The sequence below is a fragment of the Chiloscyllium plagiosum genome, chromosome 43 (assembly GCF_004010195.1).
Source record: "Chiloscyllium plagiosum isolate BGI_BamShark_2017 chromosome 43, ASM401019v2, whole genome shotgun sequence".
Classification (NCBI taxonomy): domain Eukaryota; kingdom Metazoa; phylum Chordata; class Chondrichthyes; order Orectolobiformes; family Hemiscylliidae; genus Chiloscyllium; species Chiloscyllium plagiosum.
Window position 1 is genome coordinate 4,979,250 of NC_057752.1, and position 24,257 is coordinate 5,003,506.

The 24,257-nt window shown below is 40.9% G+C and overlaps 1 protein-coding gene across 1 annotated transcript in view; it reads left to right on the plus strand.

The window, feature by feature from the left end:
- The window catches only part of lmbr1l (limb development membrane protein 1-like), a 62,479-nt gene that overhangs the window by 17,832 nt on the left and 20,390 nt on the right, over positions 1-24,257 (plus strand). The window contains exons 2-11 of the mRNA XM_043681824.1: positions 5,593-5,677; positions 11,618-11,651; positions 13,947-14,086; positions 15,859-15,962; positions 17,466-17,592; positions 19,016-19,084; positions 19,678-19,742; positions 23,056-23,128; positions 23,441-23,527; positions 23,605-23,681. Coding sequence (XP_043537759.1) covers positions 5,593-5,677; positions 11,618-11,651; positions 13,947-14,086; positions 15,859-15,962; positions 17,466-17,592; positions 19,016-19,084; positions 19,678-19,742; positions 23,056-23,128; positions 23,441-23,527; positions 23,605-23,681 — 861 coding nt within the window. The remainder of the gene's footprint in view (positions 1-5,592; positions 5,678-11,617; positions 11,652-13,946; positions 14,087-15,858; positions 15,963-17,465; positions 17,593-19,015; positions 19,085-19,677; positions 19,743-23,055; positions 23,129-23,440; positions 23,528-23,604; positions 23,682-24,257) is intronic.

The window sequence follows — 24,257 nt, forward strand, 5'->3', positions numbered from 1 at the left end:
GGTCTCTTTCGATGTAACGGCACTGTTCACCTCTATTGACAAAACCCGAGCCAGAGAAACAATAGCCAACCTGCTGGACATACAGAACAGACAACAGGACGGTGAACCTATCAACAAAGACGGCATATTCAAACTATTGGACCTGTGCCTCACAACACACTTCACATTCAACAACCAAATATATGAACAAATCAACGGCACACCCATGGGCTCACCCATCTCTGGACTCATAGCAGAAGCGGTAATGCAAAGATTAGAACAAACAGTCTTACCGCAAATTCAACCCAAACTCTGGGTCAGATATGTGGATGACACCTTTTGTAATCATTAAAAACACAGAAATACAGAACACACACACCGGATCATCAACTCCACACTCACAGGAATCCGATTCACTAGAGAGGAAGGAAAGGACAACCAACTCCCATTCCTAGACGTGATGGTACAGAGAACACCGAACGGAGAATTCACCACAAAGGTATATAGGAAAGGCACGCACACACACAGACCAAGTCCTGAACTACGAAAGCAACCACCCCAACACACACTAAAGAAGTTGCATCAAGACACTGTTCAAAAGGGCCACAACACACTATAGTACACCTGAACTGCAAAAAGAGGAAGAAGAACACCTATACAATGTATTCGCCAAAAACGGATACCCGCGCAATTTCATCAACAGATGCCTAAGGGAAAGACAACGGAACGAGGACATGCCACAACCCAAAGGATTAGCCACACTACCATACATCAAGAGCATTTCCGAACTGACAGCCAGACTACTGTGACCACGAGGACTCATAACAGCTCACAAACCAACAGCCACTCTCCAACAACATCTCACCAGAACGAAGGACCAGATACCCAGCATGAGCAAAACTAATGTAGTGTACAAAATCCCATGCAAGGACTGCACAAAACACTACATAGGACAAACAGGAAGACAGCTAACGATCCGCATCCATGAACACCAACTAGCCACGAAACGACACGACCAGCTATCCTTAGCCACACACGCAGATGACGAGCAACATGAGTTCGACTGGGACAACACTACTATCATAGAACAAGCCAAACAGAGAACAGCCAGGGAATTCCTAGAGGCATGGCACTCATCCACAGATTCAATCAACAAGCACATCGACTTGGACCCAATATACCGACCACTGCAGCGGACAGCTGGAACTGACAACCGGAAGCGGCAGAGACAAACCACTATAAATGCAGGAGGAAACATCACAGAAGCGCTTCACAGGAGGCTCCTGAGCACTGAGGATGTCACCTAGACAGGGGACAAAACGTTTGCAACACAAATTCCCAGCTCGGCGAACAAAACCACAACATTCGGCACATACACTATACTGGATTACTTCAGCCATCTCTTGTGTTCTTCTAGGGCAGGTTTGAAACACAGGAGGTTCTTAAGTCACTTTATTCTCAAAGAAGAGGCCTTTTGGATGGGTATATGAATAGGAAGGGTTTGGAGGGATATGGGCTTGGTGCTGGCAGGTGGGACTAGATTGGGTTGAGATATCTGGTCGGCATGGACGGGTTGGACCAAAGGGTCTGTTTCCTTGCTGTGCATCTCTATGACTCTAATAGCTGAGGTGGTTTCCCACTGCCTTCCTCATTGTTTTTATCTTGGTAGAGTACCTTCTCCTATGTGGAGTGAAAACAAGACTAAAAACCCATCTACCTCATTACATTGGAGTGGCATCTGCTCCCATTGGATGCATGTATCTACTTGCTGGATGTCAACCTGAGCTCCATTTACCAGGGTCCAGAGCTGTCTGAATTTGCATTCTGACACCCTTCGTTTTCTTTGCTCTAGGCTAAGGAGAACATTGGCCACGGTTGTTGCCCTTGATTGCTGTAAATTTGAACTGTCAGTGCAGGTGTTTACTCAGGACAGGATTGGGTTTGGCTATGAAGCTCTCTCTCTCCATTATTGAAAATTTGAAATTGTCTGATGTTCGGAGTGTAATGTTTAAAACCTTTTCACTTTCAGAATGCCGGTGGCAAATTTAAGTGGAAACACAAAAGGTTACAGGCCTTCAGTTTTCCCAACCCACTGATTTTAACAATACAGTTGGAGAAGTTGTGTATTGAAGCTAAGTGTTTCCTTGCAGTAGGAGGGCTGAGTAATTTTTGAGTTTTTTTTTTGGTTTGAATTACTTTGGTAGACTTTGCAGAGCAGGTTATTGCTCTCTTGGCCAAAAATATTACGTGTGCATATATGAAGGCTGAGTCAACAGTTTGCAAAGCCTGTGGTCTCGGCACCTTGTATGGCTGTGAAACTTGGAAGGTATACAAGTCTAAAGGGGGGGGAGAAAAAAGCTCCATAATTTCTATTGTTATTGCTGCATGTTAAGGGGGTCTCCTGGCAGGACAAAATCACAAATGCAGCAGTCCTCCTGGATACTCACCAGATAGAGGTAGCTTTGGCTCAGTCTTGTCTATGTGCACAGGATGAAAATGGTCGTGTAACCAACGACTTTCCACATGATGACGTAACCGGAACCTGGTGACCAGTAGGATCCCCAAGTGTACTTAAAATTGTGACATGAAGACTCTCTAACAGCAATTATTCCATGGTTGCTAGCTGACAACAGGAAGAATGGTGACACTTTTTGGGCTAAATTGTATCAGTGGCAAGAGCTGCTTGGCAACAGACACCAACACCGAAAACAATCCACAATGATTTTTGTAGCAGGTTCTGCCACTCGGGTTGGTTTCTTCAGCTGTCAGTAAGAGTGTACCAAATGAAGACGCGCCATCCAAAATGGTTTTGTTTACTCTGTGCCTGACATCTTCTGGAGATGGATGGATGCCAGACAAATGGAATGCATGTGTAAAATAAAATCAGCAATGACTTTTCGCATCCTGATACAAAGCCATCATGTTTTCTTTCCTCCTCCAGCCCCAAGTAAATTTTCAGCTGAAATGGTGCATAACTGAAAAAGAAATTAATGGAGAACAATTGGAGTTCATGTTTAAAATCCACCAAACCTGTTTTAACTTTTGGTTGTTTTGTGTATACCATCTACAAGAATTTCATAATGTGTTTTGTTTTGGTTTTTGGCCAAGCATTTCCTGATGGCAATAAATCTAAAAAGCAATGTGTCTGGTAGAAAATCTCCATGTCATGTGTGAATGCCTGGAATATAGGTTATACATGTGCCAGTCTCTATTGACACAAAAATACATTTGTGGCTTGTAGCTGTCACTTGAGACCTGTGCAAACTTGTCTATTCTTGGATCCTGCATTAAACTAATGCACTGTGTCTTTTTTGTTTGTATCTTTGCCCAAGCTAAGGAATTGCTCATTTAATCTGTATACACGATACAAGGATATGCTTGTTGTTGAAATATGGTTTAGGATTGGGTTCCACACATTTGGCAGTGCAGAAGTCCATGCCATGTTCTAATTGGCTAGGCTTTCTATTTACTACAGGTAACAGCAGGGCTGGAGAAACTCAACAGGTGTCGAGAGAGAAACAAAGTTAATGTTTCCAGTCTAGTTTCAGAACCGAAGAGGAGTCATGGGACTTTAAACATTAATTCCGTTTTCTCTTCATGTAAATTTCTCTGGCACTTTGTTTGTTTGTTTTTCAGCTCTCCAGCCACTGCAGTATTTTGCTTTTGTTTTCTAGTTTACTCTTTCCTCTTGCTATTCCCTTATTCACTCTGTCCCCTCCCCAATGTAAAGTTGACGTAATGAGTTGAACCGTTTATTTCCACATCTGGAAACACTGATGTCTGGGGCTGCTTGTAAGCCTTAAGGGTCACTGTTTAACTTAGAATCAATTAAGAATTTTATGTGAATCTTTTACAAAATTTTACAAAAATAACTCACCAGTTTAACATGTTTGTTGTTTGGTTGTGTGTTTTTGAACTTTTACAGGAATATTTTTGCATAAAAGACCATTTGGGATCTGCATCCCCTAAAATGATCTGACCCTTGTTTTGATTTGAATGAGAGAAATTCTTCTTCACCTCTTGAATGTATTGGTTTTTGCACAAGGGTACTGCTTCCAAGCAGGGTAACTGAAAACCACAGATGTGATCATGCTGCCCTTTGGTAGTTTGCCCCAGATCTGGGTAATGCTCATAGCCAGCATTGTGAGCCATGGCTAACAGTGGAACTAATGAATCCTCCGCTATTGAATAGTGGCTTGACAGGCCACATGGCGTATTCCTTCTATTTCTTTTATTTTGTTATTTGTTATCCCTTTTTTCCATTCACCTTTTATTTTGTTGTATTATCTACATCATCTGATTGCAGTTGACTCCTTTGGGAGGGTGGGGGTGTGCAGTGATTTCTCAGCTGTGATCTTTCTTCCTGATTTCCTAGCCCACTCCCCTTGTTCATGGTGGGAACAGTCATAGTACCCTGTATGTGCTTGGTTCCTATCAGGAACAGTAGAGCAGACTCTGTCACTGCTGAGCAGATATGTGAATGGTCATGTTTGTGCAGCTTTAACAATCATAAGAATGGAACCAGTTTATCAGCAGGAATTAGTTGTTTTTCTCAAATTATTGGTTGTATCATTTTTGGGTCTGGACCAGTTTAAATCATTGATCATATTATTAACCATTTTAGTTCATGCAGACCAATTTACACTTGCCTCAGTTTTATAGTTCACTGTTTGGAAACCGGGAGCTTTCAAAAAAGAGATTGCAAGCAATTTAAAAAATTACCTCTTGTATAATACAAGGAACAGGAATAGGCCATTCTGACCTCTTGAGCCTGTTCTGCCATTTCAATCAGATCATAGTTGATTTACCATGGTTCCATATCCATTAATATACCAACAAAAATCTATTTCTCATGTAATAGATTTAATACATAATAGTGAGACTTTAAAATGTTGTGGTCTGGGATCAGTTGTTGGGATTGCATATAGATTCCATGGAACAGTGCAAGAGAAGGAAAGCAGCTCTGTATTCTTCAAATATACTTGCATCCTGAGGAAGAACAATGAAAAAAGTGCAGAGTGATTGAAAGGTGTCTTGTGCATTGTTTTCTAAAAAAAAAATCCTCCTGTTAATAATTTTAGAATCACCTGGTCTGAACACAAAACATTTTGAGTGTTTTAGTCCTGTTTATTCCTCCCAATTGAAGTATAGCATTTAAGACCAGATTTATTCAGTAAATGGATGCACGAAAGAGAAAGGTGCTGTTTTCTGAGTTTTTGTTGGAGTTCTTTTTGGTGTTTTCCCTGATCTTGTTTCTCCACTTCTTCCTGATGGCAGGTGTGCCAGTCTCTGGTACTTCATCCAAGTGTAGGTCCCCATAATGGAGGAAGGTACTGCAGCTGATCTCTCTCATACTGCCCTGCCAGGAAGTAGGATAATTGTTTCAAGAGAGAGAACTCTGGTGTTGCACAGCTGATTGTGCCATCAAAGGAACCAACCATAAATTTTTTCAATTCCGCTTTCCAAATGAGAGCTAGGTTTCACTTTACATGCCTAACTTTCAGCAAGTGATGATTGGAGAAGGTGAATTTGAATATTTTGAGTGGCATTTCTATTGTCTGATCTAATTGTTTTAACTCTTAACTGTTTTTTTCTCTTGTTCTTTCTCCACAGATCTGTGCACTACTGTTCACTGCTTTGTATATTCTCTCCTATCTGGTAATCACTCGATTTAAGAAGAATGCAGACTTTGCAGCAGGTGACTTTTTTTAAAAACCTTTTTTTCTGACAAGTTCTGAAATAACTTATTCTGACTTTGTCTCAGGTGATTTGTTTTAAGGCTTTGGGTGACATGAATTATTAGTTCTGATTTAAGACTGTGGATACTTCCAGTGTTGGTCATTGGTGGGACATTACATGTGTATCAATGTGCTGTTGTAGATAAATACAGCATGGATCCACTGTATCTTGGCATTTGCAATGTTTACTGTAACTCTTTACAAAGCCTAGTGGTAGGTTTAATGTGATACTTACTTTCAGATGTCAGCATCTTGATCTTGGAAGGCCGTTAACCAAGGTATCCTAAACTAGTAATTTTCTTTCCCCCTACTTACATGGGGACTGATGACATTGTTCCTATGTCAGAGGTGTGATACAAATGCAAGTTGTTGGGTAACATATATGTGAAAGGGTGGTGGCTGTCAGCCTGAAAATCCTGATGAGTGACTGCTTATGTATGCGGGTTCCATTTCTGGTTTCAAAATTAGTAAGTATTCTGTTCCAAGTGTGCTGAGTGGTGAAATGAGAGGCGCCCCTTTGTTAACCAAGTTGACTGACTAGATTGCTGAAATATTGAAGGATTGCATATGTTTGAATTGCAGCTACTGCATTTCATTGATTGCTTCAATGTAGAAGAGATTTAAAACCCCTTATGGCATGATCATCCAAATACAACTATTTTTAAAAACAAAAGCATTTTACAATTAATGCAGATGTTGGAAATTTATAACAAAAACAAAGTGCTGGTGCAACTCAGCAGGTCTGGCAACATCTATGAAGAGAAAAGCAGAGTTAATGATTCAAGTCCAATGACCCTTTATTCAACTTGAGATGTTAACTGTGTTTCTGTCTCCACAGATGCTGCCATACCTGCTGAGTTTCTCCAGCATTTATTTTTTAATTTAGTGTTTTAATGATCTTCAGAAAAGATGAGTCCTATCTGAAATACGTGAGCTTGAACTATCCCATATATTTATAATAATTGATAAATAACAGCTTGGCCATCCATTGTTGAGATTTCTGCAGGCTGCTGATGAAGTAGACTGCAATAAGGAATTTGTCAGAACTTGATAGTAACACCATTTTAGAAAAAAAAGAAAGTTTTCACTTCCATATGCTCCTGGAGAATGACTAACCCATTTAAAAGATATATATCCAAAAAGCTTTGCTATTCTGCCTCCAGCCTCTAAAACGTAACCTTCACTCAGCACCACCCTTTGTCGTAGCTCAAGTTTGACTTAATTTTTAAAAAATGCAAACTATTAACTGGGTGCAATTCTGAATTTTAAAGAGTCCAGTACTTCCTTGCATCATGAAAGCTGAGTGACGTAGACTCTCTTGCCTGCAGCGTAATGTGTCTTTTAAAACAAATGCCTTGCCATCAATTGATGTCCAGTTGCCTTTGTCACTCTCAGCAATGCTGTCATCAATTTGAAACGTCAAGACAGCTCTCCCAAGGCAGAACCTTGTCCTCAGGGGAAGTAGTGGGGAGGGAGAAGAGGATTTGTTCCATCAGGTTTATATTAAATGTTGAGACTTGTTTTCATTCACAGGGCATGTTTCCATGATTGGGTTTGTTTCGAAGGCTGTTTAATTAATTTACTGTAAGTTTATTATCATTCAGCCTGTCAGCTGAGCTAGAGTTTGTGTGGAAAAATTGAAAGACATTGAACACTAATTTCTCTAGTGCTCAAATCTCCATGTTTTCACCTCCCGTCTATTGGAAGCGATGAATTAAAGAAATGCTTGTGTTGAGAAATTTCCCACAGCAACAGATCAGAATCGTACAGTTTGTTTCAAGCATGGGGAGTTTGATCTGGAGCATGACAAGTGGTTAAAACATCAGTTAGCAAAAAGTTGGTTATTCCAATGTTTACACCATTCTGAAGTGGTAACATTCCTGTCCAATACAATCCCACCTCTTCAAGTCTCTCCCACCCCCAATTTCTTTCTAGTTATGTTGTGATTCATTCAGTACGAGGTTCCACAGGGCCTTACCTTGGGCTGTTCATCACCCCAAGCCAAGAAGGCAATTGTAAGTGAATTCCTTAAACACAGAAAGAACTCCTTTTGGGTTCTGCCAGGGCCAGTTAGGCTGTCATGAGGTCAGAAACCTTGTTCAAACATGGACAAAAGAGCTGAATTCCAGAGGTTAGAAGCGAGTGTCAGCCCTTGACATCAAGGTGGCATTTGACCGAGTGTGGCATCAAAGAGACCTAGCAAAACAGGAATCATTGGGAGTTGGGGTCTGGGACTGTCTTCTGATCGGTGTCATATCTGGTACATGGAAAGATGGTTGTGATTGTTGGAGGTCAGTCATCTCAGATCCAGGATATATCCACAGGAGTTCCTCAGGGTAGTTTCCTCGGCCCAACCACCTTCAGCTGCTTCATCGATGACCTTCCCTCCCTCACAAGGTCAGATATGGGAATGTGTTGTCATTGGCAAACTGTGTTCAGCACCTCATGACACCTCAGGTACTGAAGCGGTCCATGTTCAAATGCAGCAAGACCTGGATGATATCCAGGCTTGAGCTGAAAAGTGGCAAGTAACATTTGCACGATACAAGTGCCAGGCAATGACCACCACCAATAAACCCACTGCCCCTGCAATTTAATGGTATTACCATCACTGAATTTCCACTATCAAGATGCTGAGGTCACCATTGACTTGAAACCAAACTGGATTAGACCAATAAATGCAGTGGCTACAAGAGCAGGGAGAAGCTTCTGACTCCCCCAGAACCTGTCCACCATCTCCAAGGCACAAGTCGAGACAGCGATAGAATACTCCCTACTTATGTAGCTCCGTCAACACATAGAAGCTTGGCACCATCCAGGACAAAGCAGCCTACTTGATTGGCATTGCATCCACAAACATTCACTCCCTCCTCCATCAGTGCAGCAGTGTGTACCATCTACACTGTGCACTGCAGAAAGGTGCCAAGGCTCCTGCGACAACACCTTCCAAAACCAAAACCTTTACCATCTGGAAGGGCAAAGAACAGCAGATACAGGGGAACACCACCACCTACAAGTTCCCCTCCAAGCCACTCACTATCATGACTTGGAAATATATTGCCATTCCTTCAGTGTCATTGGGTCACAATCCTGGAATTTTCTCCCTAATGGGGTTGTGGGTCAACTCGCAGCACATAGACTATAGTGACTCAAGAAGGCAGTCACCCCCACTTCCTCAAGGGCATTAGGGATGGGCAATGAATGCAGGTCTAATCAGCAAACCCCACACCCCATGAATGAATTAAAAAGAATTCCTGAGGTATTGTTGATATGTAACAGTTTTCTTTCTGTTGACCTACAAGGCCACATGTCATATCCCAGCGGTACCAAGGGTTATTCTTAGCATAGATTGGGAATTAAACACACCTTGTTGATCATCTTGTACATCTTTAACTACATCAGCTGCTTCATTTGTCCAATTGTTGACAGAATCCTGCAGTACTGAGCATTTTAATGAGACTGTTTATTTTACGTAGAATTATGTTTTTAGTGCCTCCTGTGTTGAGATCGGAGTTGTCCTTCACAGATGACTATTTTCCCCCAGAGGCAGCATTGTTGGTTATAGAGGTCCTACTTCCTCCCTTGTTGAGATCAACTAATTCCTTGCAGGCGACGGTTTAGCTAGTCTAATTCACTTGTGTTCTTCTAAAGCTTTTGCTGCTGTTTCGTGTAGTATTCTCCAAATTATGATGACTTCATATTTCAGGACATAGAGAGAAAGCAGGCAATTCATCGTTGCATAGACAATACAACCAACAGCTGCAGGGGCTATTTTTGTTCACTTCTTCATGTTGTTTCAGTTATTCATATGGTACCTAGTGGTGCCAAGCCTGCATGTTATTTGATAGGGTCAAGTACCATTGGACAGGCAATGACATCTACGTGTGGCTTAAACTTCCTTAGCATCTTGTCAACATTCTGGACATGTTGTTCCTCTATTAATGAAGAGTGTATGTTGGCACATTTCCGTAGCCACAAATATCTTAGAGCCGTTGCTGAAATGCTCTTCAGTGAGTTTTGGGTGAAATCAAATTACCCAGCAGATTTTGATTGATTTTGGGCCAGAGTTGTGTTGGGAAACATGAAAAATGCATCACGTTGATGTAATCTGAGAAAATTATGGCCATCTTTAGAAGGAGATAAGAAATGGGTTGCTTAAAAACTTGCCAATGAAATTTGAAAGGGGGGAAGCAGAGGTTTTTCATCTGAGAGCCCAGAGCTTGGGGTATAGACCTCCTGAAGGCATGGCTATTAATTGGTGGGGTGAAGTGAAGTCCAGACATACAGGTGGTGAGAATTGGCCCTTCTGTAAAAAGACCAATAGAACAAAATACTGTCCATAAGTTAGCCTTTTACTTTCAGATCTGACTTTAAAGATTTTTTTTTGGCTTTTTTTTTGTTTTTGAGATGTGTGGTTGAGGCAGACCAGAAACATTAACAAAAGGTGGCAAAGCGACGCAGAATCTAGTTATATTAACCAAAGAAAAATGGCAATCCCAACTATGTAGCCTGCCACCCGAGCATGAGGATCCCTATTTGAGAGTTACCTTCAAAATAGTGTATGTTCCTCCTGTATGTAAATGTAAAGAAAAAGGACCTGTCATTTTTTTTAAAATACTTTTTAAAAAAAAATTGTTTCTGGGATGTGGGTGTTGCTGGCTAAGCCAGCTTTTTCTGCCCATCATTAAATGCTCTGGAGAAGGTGGTGGTGAGCTGCTGCCTGCAACTGCTGCAGTCTTTTGGGTGGAGGGACACTGTGCTGTTGAGCTTTCTTGGTGCTGTGAGCTTTTCTTTGGTCTGGTGAAGTCATTATTAAGACTGGAGAGCTGTAAAGTGGGCTTGGAGGGATGGAGGAAGATCCCTCTTTTCACAGGACAGTGAATATGTTAGTGAGTTTTGAGAAGATTTGTATCTCAGTTTGAGGTTCTGGATGTAGGTTTGCTCGCTGAGCTGGAAGGTTCATTTTCAGACATTTCATCACCATACTCGGTAACATCTTCAGTGAGCCTCCGGATAAAGCGACTTCATGTTACCTAGTATGGTGATGAAATGTCTGAAAACGAACCTTCCAGCTCAGCAAGCAAACCTACAACCAGTGGACATGTGGTAAGGACACTAGGTTGGTTTGAGATCAAATAAAGCTTCCAAACAGAACTGAATTGCTGTTTGTTGAGAATGGGGTTTGAAGGTGATGGAGACATAAATGCTTGTTTTATTTAAGGAAAGGAATTTAGTTGCTCCCATGAGAAGAGGTAGCTATGATGTAATGATCATACATTGTTGATAAAGTGTGGTGCTGGAAAAGCACAGCAGGTCAGGCAGCATCTGAGGAGCACGAGAGTCAACGTTACGGGCATCACCTTTCTTCAGGAGAAGGGTTTATACCATTAACATTGACTCTTTTGCTACTCTGATGCAGTCCGACCTCCTGTGCTTTTCCAGCACCACACTTTATCAACTCTGACTCTCCAGCATCCACAGTCCTCACCATCTCCGAATAATTATGCATAGGCTCTGGATGATGTGAGCTTGACATCAAATGGCCTTTTCTTGATTCAGCCTTTGTGTTCTTAAGACTGTGGAAGGAAATCTGGAATATATTAAATGTTACCTATCCTTTATAGTCCTTAATTTAAGACTTGAACCAAGATGTGTTTCTCTGACTAACAGTTGAAATCTGGAAGTGAAGCTTTTGAAATCTGTGTAGTGTCAAGACTCTGACGGCTTGATTAGGCTCAAAGGTGTTACAGACCATCTTCCTAGTTCAACCCTACAAATCCATTGTTGTATATATTTTTCTACCATCAGGAAATTGTATATTAATAAGGAAATAAATCCTTGTTGTAAAAATAAAGCAGTGATTCTAACTTATATAATATGAAATTATCTATCTTCTCTAGACAATAATGAAGATGCAACAGTCAATCGTATCACGTAAGTTTAACTTCTTGATATACTAAACTCAATCTTCTATTTTCATCTTCTTCCATTAAAACCAGCCATGCTATAAACCAGCCGAAAGGAGGAATTATGGGAACTACTGCCTTATACCACAAATTTATAATAATGGCTCTGTGTTGTACTTTAGTCCCAATCGAACTGACGTCTCCAAAGGCACTAATCATTTGGACTTTGTATGTGATGGTAAAATTAGGAAATTATTGCCGGCTCAGTCCTGCCCTTTGGACAGACACGTATGTCTCAATTCAGACAGCCATCCAGCTATTTGGCCACCTTTTTCTTTTGTCTGAATTATTTTTAAGAACATAATAAATATTTATGCCACCCTATTGTACAATATACTGGTTGTGCCACTAGTAATCTAGAGGATGAGAATTCAGATCCCACTCTAGCAATTCAAGAATATGAATGCACTTTTTTAAAAAAGGATCTGGAAATAAAAATATGATATCAGCAGAATTGGCCATGAAGTTGTTGGAGTTTTTTTTTGTGGGGGGGTGTGGGAAACTGGCTTGTCAGTGTTCATTTTATTTGGAAACCAGTCTTTTCTTAGATAAAAACCAAGAATTGTGCTTGTTGAAATCTGAAATAAAAACAAAGTGCTGGAGAAATTCATCAGGTCTGGCAGGATCTGTAGAGAGAGAAAAACACAGTCAATGGATTTGAAACATCATCAGAATCCTGAGTTTCTCCCTCACCTTCTGTTTTTATCCTTGTTTGGTCTGGGCCTAGAGGTAATTCCAAACCCCGTCAACATGCAGGTTTGCTGGGCTAAATGGCCTGTTATGATGCTGTGCTATTTTCTGATGCCTGACTAACCTTTTAAGGTGACCTAACAAGCCATTCCATTGTATTAAACAGCTGCAACAGATCAAGAAAGTCTATCACTTCCTTCTTAGCATAATAAAAAAGCAGGCATTAAGTGTCTGTCCTGTCAAAGATGTCCATACTCAAAGAATGAATAAAAATTGGCCAAAGCCCTAGACGATATTTTGGAACGTTATTGATTTTTTTTTTCCCCTACTTTTGGCTGACATAACAGCCTTGATTATAAGCTAATTATCTTGGTTTCAAAATTTCTCCATTTGAGATGCAATAAATGGTGAAAGTCTTTGAGTTTATTAAATATAAGATAATTACTGTCAATTGCCTAGAAGTGGAATCAAGATTAGAGTGGTGCTGGAAAAGCACAGCAGGTCAGGCAGCATCCGAGGAGCAGGAGAATCGACATTTCGGGCAAAAGCCCTTCATCAGGAATGAATTCTTCTTAGGATATAGTACAGAGGGGGTTGCAGTTCTGAGAGAGTGTGGCCCTCAGTTGAGGCATAGCTGACTGTAGAGAGGTTAGGTGGCGGCGCATAGCTGTGAGCGTGGAGCGGAGGATCCTGAAGGAGAACCATTGCTGGTGGTTTTGAATTTGTAGTCTGTACTGGTTGTCCTGTTCAGATCCAAACTGTGCTGGTTTGAATGTCGTCTGGAGTCCATGTGGGCTCAGTTGGTTGCAGAGGCAAGCACTGAAGTGGAACTAGTTCTTCTTTTACTGAACAGCGGGGAATGTTGGACTTCCCATACAAATAGTCATTAAATATTTTGAATAAGGGGAGGAGAGATAAAGAACTTACATTAATAAAGCATCTTTCACATCTTTTTGGCTATTAAGCAGTTTGAAAATTTCAATGTTTGCAATGTAGCCACTTGTTTTGTATGTATTTCTGTGTGAATGTCATTAGAGTTTGTGTACCTTGAACTGGATCATTGTCTCTGTCTGCTACCATGGTGTTCAGAGGATTATCTACATTGTTTGAAGTGCTGAGGAAGCTTGTTTTAAAAATCTAGTCAAGAGGCATTATTTACTGAAATATTATACTCTTCTCTCTCTCTCCTCCTCACCCACCCCTATGCTTCCCCTCTCCCACACTTACTATTTATGGAAAGATGCTGCTTTAAAAGCACAGAGCCACCTCCCACCATCTGTTGTCCCAATGCATGTGTGATTAACCTGTTGGTAGATTCAGAACACAGGGATTTTTGGTGGCTGTCTGTGCAGTACTATTCATATTGATCGAGGTGCAGCTGAAGGCAAGAGAATGGAGGTGCTATGGTCAGCTGCCTTAAGCAATAAAGGACCAAGTTCGCCCTCCTATCTGTGTGCTACATCTGAGCCATGTGCTAATTGGAAGATGTTGATATGTTGTAATGACATAAATTTGACCTTTTTATTTAAAATAACAGGACACTCATGAGTAATTTTAATCTTTTTGTAAATAGGTTATGGATGTGTACGTTCACCCTCGCAGTATCTGCTGGGGCTGTCTTCCTTCTTCCGTTTTCAATTATTAGCAACGAGGTCTTGCTTTCATTGCCGGAAAACTATTATATGCAGTGGTTGAATGGTTCACTTATTCATGGTGAGTAAATGAGAGCTTAAATAACAACATTGTCCATTTTCAGGTAAAGAATTGAGTTTTATAAAACACTGCTGAGTTTTATTATGTTCGTTACTATAGGGCATCAAGAAAAGAGCTATATTCTTGTTTACCTGGTATCGGCTTGAACTCCAATTTGAATCACTAATGCAGCTAAAATAATAAATGTGGGTTGTTAGCTTTTTCAAAATTATAGCTGAAAATGTGTTGCTGGAAAAGCGCAGCAGTTCAGGCAGCATCCATGGAACAGGAGAATTGACGTTTCGGGCATAAGCCCTTCTTCAGGAAAGGCTTATGCCCGAAACGTCGATTCTCCTGTTCCTTGGATGCTGCCTGAACTGCTGCGCTTTTCCAGCAACACATTTTCAGCTCTGATCTCCAGCATCTGCAGCCCTCACTTTCTTTTCAAAATTATAGTACTGATTTTTCTGTGCTTCTTAAGAGTGAGTCAGAGCCTATGGGAATGAGCTAAAGTTGCCATCTGGTGGTGAAAGGGAATAACCACAAGCAGCTACAGTTTTGAGGAAGGGTGGCCATGTTCTCACAATGCTCGGCCTGTTCTGTATCTCAAATCCTGACTCTGGATTTTTATTTCCTTCTCCATCACAATTTCTTTTGTTATTCAACAATGAGCATTTTCTCATTCTGTAGTATAGGCATCAAATATGGTATCTAAAATGCTGGCTATAATTAGGGGCGTAAAACCTGCAGGATTGTCTTAGGAGTACCAGGTATCAAAAGATTAATTCCCAGAGACTGGTGCAAGCAATCTGGGAGAAGAATCACTGGGGAATTAGGGAAAAAGCTTATTTTGCAGTTGGGTTTTTTTGTTTTAGTTATTAAAAACAAATATTTGGAAATCTGACAGGGGATTGTTTGACTGGTCAAGTCATCAATTTAGCTAACCAAGTCAGTGTGATTTTTAATTGATTTGGGAAGACATTGTGTTGGTAGACTGAATGTTTAGCTGATTATACTGAAACCTGTAGAGATACATTCAGTCAGAGCTGGCATTGGATCTGAGATTCAATTCCATTTTAAAAGCCTTTGAAATTTTCCATTAGGTCATAGAGATGTACAGCGTGGAAATACCCTTCGGTCCAACTCATCTATGCCGACCAAATAGCCTAACCTAATCTCCCCATTTGCCATCAATTGGCCCATGTCCCTCCAAACCCTTCCTATTCATATACCTGTCCAAATGCCTTTGAAATGCTGTTATTATACCAGCCTCCACCACTTCCTCTGGCAGCTCATTCCATACATGCACCACCATCTGTGTGAAAATGTTGCCCCTTAGGTCCCTTTTAAATCTTTTCCATCTCATCTTAAACCTATGCCCTAGCTTTGGACTCCTCCACCCTGGGGAAAAGACCTTGTCTATTTATCCTATCCATGTCCCTCATGATTTTATAAATCTCTATGAAGTCACCCCTCAGCCTCCGACACGTCAGGGAATACAGCCCCAGCCTATTCAGCCTCAAACATCCTTGTAAATCTTTTCTGAACCCTTTCAAGTTCCCATTTCGAAGTCTCCAATTGCACAGACTTATTTCCTTAAAGTTATTTTCTTTTATCTTCTAATAGAGTCAGTGTTCCCAATTGCAACTCAATGACTGTTCTGATGGAGGTTTCAGATAATTAAGCTTCCTTGATTATCTAGCATCAGCACTAGTTGCAGAACCCAATAATTGTACAGCAGGTGTTAACAGAAATCTCCAGAGAATGTAAGTGTCCTGTGTCTCTCCCTGCAGGCCTATGGAATCTTGTTTTTCTCTTCTCCAACATCTCTCTGGTGTTCCTGATGCCTTTTGCGTATTTCTTCACTGAATCTGAGGGATTTGCTGGCTCAAAAAAGGTAAGAAGGGATATTGTGGTGTTGCAGAAAGACTGAAAGAGCAGTGGTAAATGAGTGAATGTAATTGGATTTAAAACCATTACTGGAAAATAGGATGAGAAGGGTTGATTGCTGTATTGCAATATCTACAAGAATGTTGAATATACCAAACCAGCTGGAAGACTGGCTATGTCTTCCCCTCCAAACTTGACTGAAGTGTAGTCCTGTACTCAATGGCAGGACAGAATTTAGGAAGTGCAGAACATGGGTTGAACGATTGAGGGGTTGTGGGGAGGCAGTGAATGTATGTTTGTCTTTGTGTGCTGGGCGGAAGCAGCAAAGAGGCAGAAGTTCAATCTTAATGACACATTAATAATTCCTCGTGTTGCTAAAGTGTAAACTAAGGGAGTTTTTAAAAGGGCTAGGGGATTATCTTTCATTCTGGAAATGTGAAGAGTTTGAGGAGAGTTCCATGCTGTACATCTCTATGACTCTATGACCAGATGGGTGCTTTGGTCTAGCTTGATTTGACAGTGTGGTTTAACCATCATGTGTGGTTGATAGTTTTTTTTTTGTCAGGCCTTGAATCCATTGATAGTGAAGATTCAATAAACTAATCTCTCTGCATGTAACCTGTTTTTGTTATTTGAGAGCTACTTTGGCAAATTTCAGCGATTTTTAAACTAATCCTGGAATTGGCTGATTGATTGATTGATTGATTGATTGATTTATGGCATGTCCTATGGAGATCACAGCGGGTCAGGCAGCATTGACGGAGAGAGAACAAGCTCATGTTTCGAGTTGGGATGACTCTTCTTCAGGGCTGACATGAAGTGTGGAGGGGCAGCATTTATGTAATAGTTTGGGAGGGCTGTGGGGTTGGTGGGGTGTGGAGTATTAGGGGAGAAAGGATGCTCAATGTTCAGATTAAGTGGTGGTACTGTGAGAATGGCAGAACAATGGTGTGTCTAACTGGCAGACTGGGAGGAACAGGTAATCCCACGGGTGGGGGAAGGGGAGAGTGGACATGGTGACAGAGAATGGAACAAGTAAAGCTAAAAGAGAGGGGAGGAATGGGAGCGGCTTCACAATTTGAAGGTGTTGAGTTAATATTAAGTCCAGAAGGCTGTAAAGTGCCTCATCTAAAGATGAGATGTTGTTCCTCCAGTTTGCGCTGTGATTCACTGGAACACTGCGGTATGCCAAGGACAGACACATGTGACATGCGAGCAGGATGCTGGGTTAAAATGACTGGCTATGGCAAGGGCGGGGTCCTGCTTACACACAGATTGGAGGTGTTACACAAAGCAGTCATCCAGTCTGAGTTTGGTTTCTCCCTTTGGGTGACTGGGTCAGTTAAACAACTCTCTGCATTGACTGACACTGGTAGTACAAGCTACTGACATTAAAATAGCTGGGTTTAACATCTCATTTATCTGAGCTGGATTTTCAACTCAAATATGTTAATTGTCATTCTTAATAAATAGGAACCCAGTCTGAGAGATGGTATTGTCTTTTCCACAGGGAATAATGGCTCGAGTTTATGAAACATTTGTTGTCCTCTTTCTTCTGACCCTCCTGGTACTGGGGATTGTGTGGGTGGCATCTGCAATCATCAATAATGATGCCGCTAGCAGAGAATCTCTGTATGGTGAGTGTCAAGCAAAAGGCTAAATCGGCTACTCTATCTGTTCTCTTTGATGTCTTGAAAACTTCAATCAAAACACTTATTTACTTTCTAAACCCCAAGAAACACCAGCCTCGTTTGTTAAATCTTTCCTTGTAACTTTACCCCTCTGAGTCAAGGTGTCATTGTAAATCTAGGCCAGTACAGAACGCCTTTAGGTGTGGTAGAATATTCACCTATTCTAGGCATGGTCTAACCAGAGCATTGTATAACAAAAGGATGAATCCTATCCCTTTTCTATTCTAATCTCTTAGATGCAAAGGTCAGCATTCCATTACCTTTTTGATTAACTTTCAATACCTGTTCATTTTTAAGGATTATGTATCTGGGCTCCCAAGTCATAGAATCCCTACAGTGTTGAAACAGGCCCTTCGGCACAACATGTCCACACTGACCCTCCAAAGAGTAACCCACCCATAGCCCAACCCTATTATCCTATATTTACCCCTGACCAATGCACCTAACCTACACATGCCTGACCACTATGGGGCAATCTGGCATGGCCAATTCACCTAACCTGCACGTCTTTGGATTGTGGGAGGAAACCAGAGCACCCGGAGGAAACCCATGCAGACACGGAGAGAATGTGCAAACTCCACACAGTTGCCCGAGGCTGGAATCCAACCCAGTTCCCTGGCACTGTGAGGCAGCAGTGCTAACCACTGAGCCACTGTGTCACCTCTTTGACCTTCCACTGTTTCTAGCCTTTCGTCATTTAGTATTTGCTATGTCTATCCTTTTTGGGTCCAAATTGGGTGACCTCGTATTTGAGGGGAAAGTGAGGACTGCAGATGCTGGAGGTCAGAGCTGAAAATGTGTTGCTGGAAAGGGCTCATGCCCGAAACGTCGATTCTCTTGCTCCTTGGATGCTGCCTGACCTGATGCGCTTTTCCAGCAACACATTTTCAGCTCTGACCTCGTATTTGCCTACATTGAAATCCATTTGCTACAGTTTTGCACACTTACTTAACCTATCAGTGTCTGTCTGCAAGTAGTGGAGATAGAAGCCTAAGGTTACAATGTATCTATCTTTTTGTGCTATCAGCAAATTTGGATTTGTTGCTTTCTATCCCATCATCTGGGACCTCCTGGAGGAGGAGTGGCAACACATATTGCAATTTGTTTTTTTTAAAATTGTGATGGTATTGGCACTAGAATTGTTGCAGGCTTAGCACAAAATCTGAAGGCTCATTGGATGGGTTGAATGGTCTCGTTCTGCACTGAAAAAATTCAGGTATTATTTCTGTGCTCCTGTTATCTTGGGATGGAGCTTTATACATCAGGATGTTGCATCTCAGGAAAGTCAACAATTTGAGAACAAGACCCTTCTCCAGCTATTCATTCTTATTCCGTCTATATTTTAACCTGTGTTCTCTTACACCAACAGATCTGTGGGACTATTACCTTCCATACCTCTACTCCTGTATTTCTCTATTTGGAGTTCTGCTTCTCCTCTGTGAGTAACATTTTCTAGTATAAAATAATGGCCTTGGATTGCTGTTTCTCCTGCTAAATAGCAGCATTTAAAACCATTTTCATGAAATTAAATGAAGCTTCACACAATTGTGTGAAGTTTGCTTAAATAGCCCAGTACTTGAATTCAAATGGCTTGTAAACTGTGTTCTTGAACAAATGTGAATTTTGGGTTATGTACTTGCATACTATCGATGAATGCAAGGACAAAGCTTAGCATAAATCGATTTATTTAACATGAGAAGCAGACAGGGGCTGTTGACTCTACAACCAGAGCTGAACTGATCAAACTTGTCCTGCTTAACTTTCCCCTCTTTAAATTGAGCATTGGCACAACAAAGAGAAAATTGAAGTTTGATTTGCTACTTTAAGCAGTCAGTTCTTTGATCTCCAGTGGATTATTGTTTACTACAGTTTTTCTAGAATGAGTCATGTTACGCAGCATTTCATCATTGTAAAGTCTTTTCATGTCCTTTTTATAAAAAAAAAGGAAATGTTCAGAATGCTTTAGTTTTATTTCTTTTTATTGCAAAGGTCTTTGATTTCCAGAATTAACTTGTCTCTTTCACTTCACAGTGTGCACTCCTTTTGGCTTGTCCCGCATGTTCACTGTCACTGGGCAACTACTTGTAAAACCCAGGGTAAGGAATCTTATTCGAAACTTCTCACCATCTAAGGGACTGTTCTATAACTCCAAACTTTCTCTGTTCTTCAGAATAGGCTGGCTCTTGCTGGAATGCATTTCCTCCAAATCCAGCTGCACCCTGGGGTGTATCTCAAGTTGCAGTTCTTTCTGTGAATGGAGATGATGTCAGTTCGATGTCAGACCATAACAGTCAAGTCTAGTTATGTGTGGACAGCTACATTTATCAACAGAGAGCTTGGACAATAACCAGGAGCAGGAACCTATCTGATTTTCATTTCCGTGTATGAACATTGTAACACTCCCAATTCCACTGACTGAAATGATCTAAATTCCTTAAGAGATAGGAGCAGGAGTAGACCATTTGGCCCCTCAAACCCACTCTGCTATTCCATAAGATCATGGTTAATCTGCTCCAAGTTTCAACTCCTCTTTTGTGGCAGCTCAGCACAGCCATTAACTCCTTACTATTTCAAAACATTTGTCCACCTCCTCTTTAAATACTCTGTGATCTAGCCTCCACAACTCTGGGGTAGAGAATTCCAGACATTCCCTACCCTCTGGGAGAAGAAATTCCTTCACATCTCTCTTATAAATGAGTGTCCCCTTATTCTGCAATGATGTCCCTTCCTCAAGATCCCCCCCAACTAGTGGAAGTATCTTCTCAACATCTACTCTGTCAAGCCCCCTTCAGAACCATGTATATTTCAATGAGATCATCTTCTCATTCTAATGAAGCAAGGCCTAATCTTTTTAACTGTTCTTGGTAAGGCCATCCCTTCATCCCAGGAATCAGCCAAGTGAATCTCTTTTGAATTGCTTCCAATGCCAGTGTACCCTTTTTAAAATACAAGAACCAAAACTCTCCACAGTACTGTGGGTACAGACTCATCAACACCCTGTATAGTTGATACAAGACTTCCCTACTTCTTAAGTTCCAAGCCCCTAGCAATAAGGCCAATGTGCAATTTACCATTTTAATTACCTGCTGCACCTGCATGCTAACGCTTTGTGTTTCAAACACAAGTGCATCCATTTGCTGGACTTTTTTTGAGTCTCTCTCAATTTAAATAATTGTCTGCCTTTTGATTTTTGCTGCAGCAATTAGATAAGCAATGAGTAACCCAAATGTGAGACTTTTTCTTATGTGTCTCATTAGATACCACAAGAATTGCATTTTCAAATTCCTTGAGTATTCATGTGTACTTTCATTAATTTAAGGTTTCAGTTATAGCTCATTGGTAATGCTTGCCTCTAAGTTAGAAGGTCAAGGTTCAAGTTCCACTTCAGAGCATAGAATCCAGGTTGACACTGGAGTGCTGCTGAAGATGCCACTTTTAGATGAGACATTTTAAATCGAGGCCCCACTTGCCCTCTTTGGGTACACATGAAAAGATGTTATAGCACTCTTTTGAGCAGCAGAAGGCATCAACCAATATTTGCCCTTGAAAAATAATTACAATTTTTCAAAGCAAATCCAACTTAGTCAAAATTATCTCCCTGCTGTTTGTGGGACCTCTTTGTGAACTAAGTGATTGTTACAACAGTGACTAATTTCAAACTGCTTTCTTTGGCTGTGCAGCCATTTGTGATGTGCTGAGTTTATGAAATGCACCATAGAAGTGGATTTTTTTTTTCTTAACTTTCATTCTGGTACTACATTTAAATAATCAAATATTGATTTCAAAAATTTGTTAGGACTTGGTTTGTCATTTGTACGTCTAATGTCAGTGATAAATTGATATAAACAAAGGCATTTTGTGCTATGAGAAGAGGCTCACATTCCCATGCATGTTTTAAAATGTACTTTTACTTCAATAATTAGTTCTCCAATGTCAATGCTACATGAGAATATTAATACAAAAACTGACTTTATTTTTGATCAATGATGACTCTGTCCCCTTTATCCCTTTCCCTGATCAGTCTTCATGGTTACATACAAGACTGTAAACACTGCCCTGTTACTGGTGTATTGGAACTTCAAGGTACCATCTAACTTAGTTTTGCAGTGGCTGAATTGCCTCTAATTCATTGTGCTGCTGTCTAAGACTCAGTATTGGATGAGCAGAAGTTTCCTTCAATTAAATGTTGTCTGTATTAAATAACCATTGTTTTTGATCCCTGCTACAAACTGTGTTCATTAATGCCCAGACTCCATCCCCTCCCTGGTAACAGATATTGAACCATGTGTTTGGAATGCTGATATTCCATTTGACTGTAAGCTGATTTTCTGGCCCCCTTGCCTCTCCATCACCAAGAGCTACTTCATACTTCCATTTACAAACTGGAGGGAAAGGCAATGCTGACTATGCTGCTACTGGGGTGGGATTGCAGTGTGTGCTCAAGGGGGACGCTGCTTCCTTACACCCTCCTTACAAAAGGGGTATCGTTCCTGCTGAAAGGAAAAGGGCAGTGTGGTGGCTCAGTGGTTAGCACTGCTGCCTCACAGCACTAGGGTCCTGGGTTCAATTCCAGTCTCGGGTGACTGTGTGGAGTCTGCACATTCTTCCCGTGTCTGTGTGGGTTTCCTCTGGGTGCTCCGGTTTCCTCCCACAGTCCAAAGATGTGCAGGCCAGGTGGATTGGCCGTGCTAAATTACCCGTAGTGTTCACGGATGTGTAGGTTAGGTGCATTAGTCAGGGGTAAATATAGTGTAGGGGAACGGGTCTGGGTGGGTTACTCACTGTAGGAATTCTGCGATTCTATCGTATTTCTGATATCACCAGCCTCTGTCCGTCCTCAGCACATCACTCCTGAAACTTTTATTTGTGCTTTTGTTATTTCCAGATTCAACAGCTGACTACCCTCCATACACTTGTACTCATCACCTGTTTGTACTCTAACTTGCACCAGGTCCTGCTCACCCATTAACCCAGTTGTTGCTGAGCCAGACTGGCTCCTTGTCACACAGCCCATCAGTTTTAAGGTTCTCTCTATTGTGTTCACGTTCCTCCAGCCCACACCCGTCTGAGATCTGTGCACTTCTCTAATTCTGGCCTTTTGAGCCTCCCTGGCCTGTATTGTTCTGCCATTGAGGAACTTGCTTTCAGCTGCCTGAGCCCAAGCTTTGGAATTCTCTCTGTAAACCCCTCTGCCCCACTCTTCCCTTAAGAATGATCTTAAAATGTACGTTTTAAGTCAAGCTTTTGACCATCTGTCTCAGTGTTGTCTTGTAAGGTACAATGTTTGATAATGCTTTTGTGAAGAGCATTAGAGATTATTGGTTTTTGTTAAAGGGCTATGTAAATGCAAGTTGTTATTGAAGGGAGAGAGAATACATCAATCGTAATGCTTTACTTTTTGACTTGTAGCTTTTGGAGGATCTGGATGAACAACTCAATTGTACACGATTTGAGGAGGCTGCTGTGCTACATAAGCTAAATGGTATGCAGAAACACCTTTTTCCAGCAATAATGCTATAGTACATATGATACTGTGTCCAACCCCATCCTTAATAAGGCAGTAAACATAGCTGAATTTGATACCTTTTCATTTTCTGTCAAGCATGTAAGCTTCCTAAACAATAGTTTGAATCACAATTCATATATTTTTGAGCTGTGCAGTTTCATGTTCCAATGATAGCTGATCATTACAATAGAAAGTTTGATCTTTAGTTAAATAGAAACATTAATATGTTTGAAAGGAATTGAAATGCAACATTACTAATATATCTGTTTTGCTTTCTTACGGTGCCAGGCAAGATGTCATCTTGCTGGGTGTTTTTCAGTGTGGAATCCCTTAAGTATCATTTCCTGAATATCCATGCCAGGAGGATTAAGTTGGGTAAGGCACAGAAAATCTGGATTAACTTTATACTACTGCATCCTGTGACATGTCTAACAGCAAATTTGTTCGTACAGAAATAAGGAGAAGAGCATCGCCCTGGCAAAGGAACCTGGGATACCCATTGGTCATGTTGCTGCTTCTGGCATTAACAGTAAGTGTTAAAAATATTGATTGGGTTTTGATGAAGAAACTCCAGCCACTTCACTGTCCACCTGTAATTAATGCGAAATTTAGCCTCTATTCCATGGCCACTTGAATAAAGCACCAATTAACTGGCTTAATATTCAAAGGGTGTCATTTATGTCCATGTTACAATGATACAAAATACAAACCTGCAAATTAGACTTGATTCTCATTGCAACCTTCTTCTGATAAAAGCACACCTTGTCCAAACATAGAAGGCCACGTACCCAATAACATTTTGTTCACTTATTGTGTAGAATTGTTGATCACACGGAACTTTTTAACTACAAAGTGTTTTGTAAACTTTTTAATGTTTTGCCAACTCAATGTAGCCAACCCACCTCAAATATCACCTGGAGATTGTAGCATGCTTTATAGTCTAGCCTTTCTTTTAGTGTAAGAGGTTTTCAAGTTTTTTTTTTTGTTTTGCGTTCAACTATTGAATGCAAATGTTTGCATATTGTTACGGACCAGACCAGACCAAACTCCCTCAAGATATATTAGGAAGGTAGCCGAGACCTTCACTTTTTCTTATCTTAAAGGT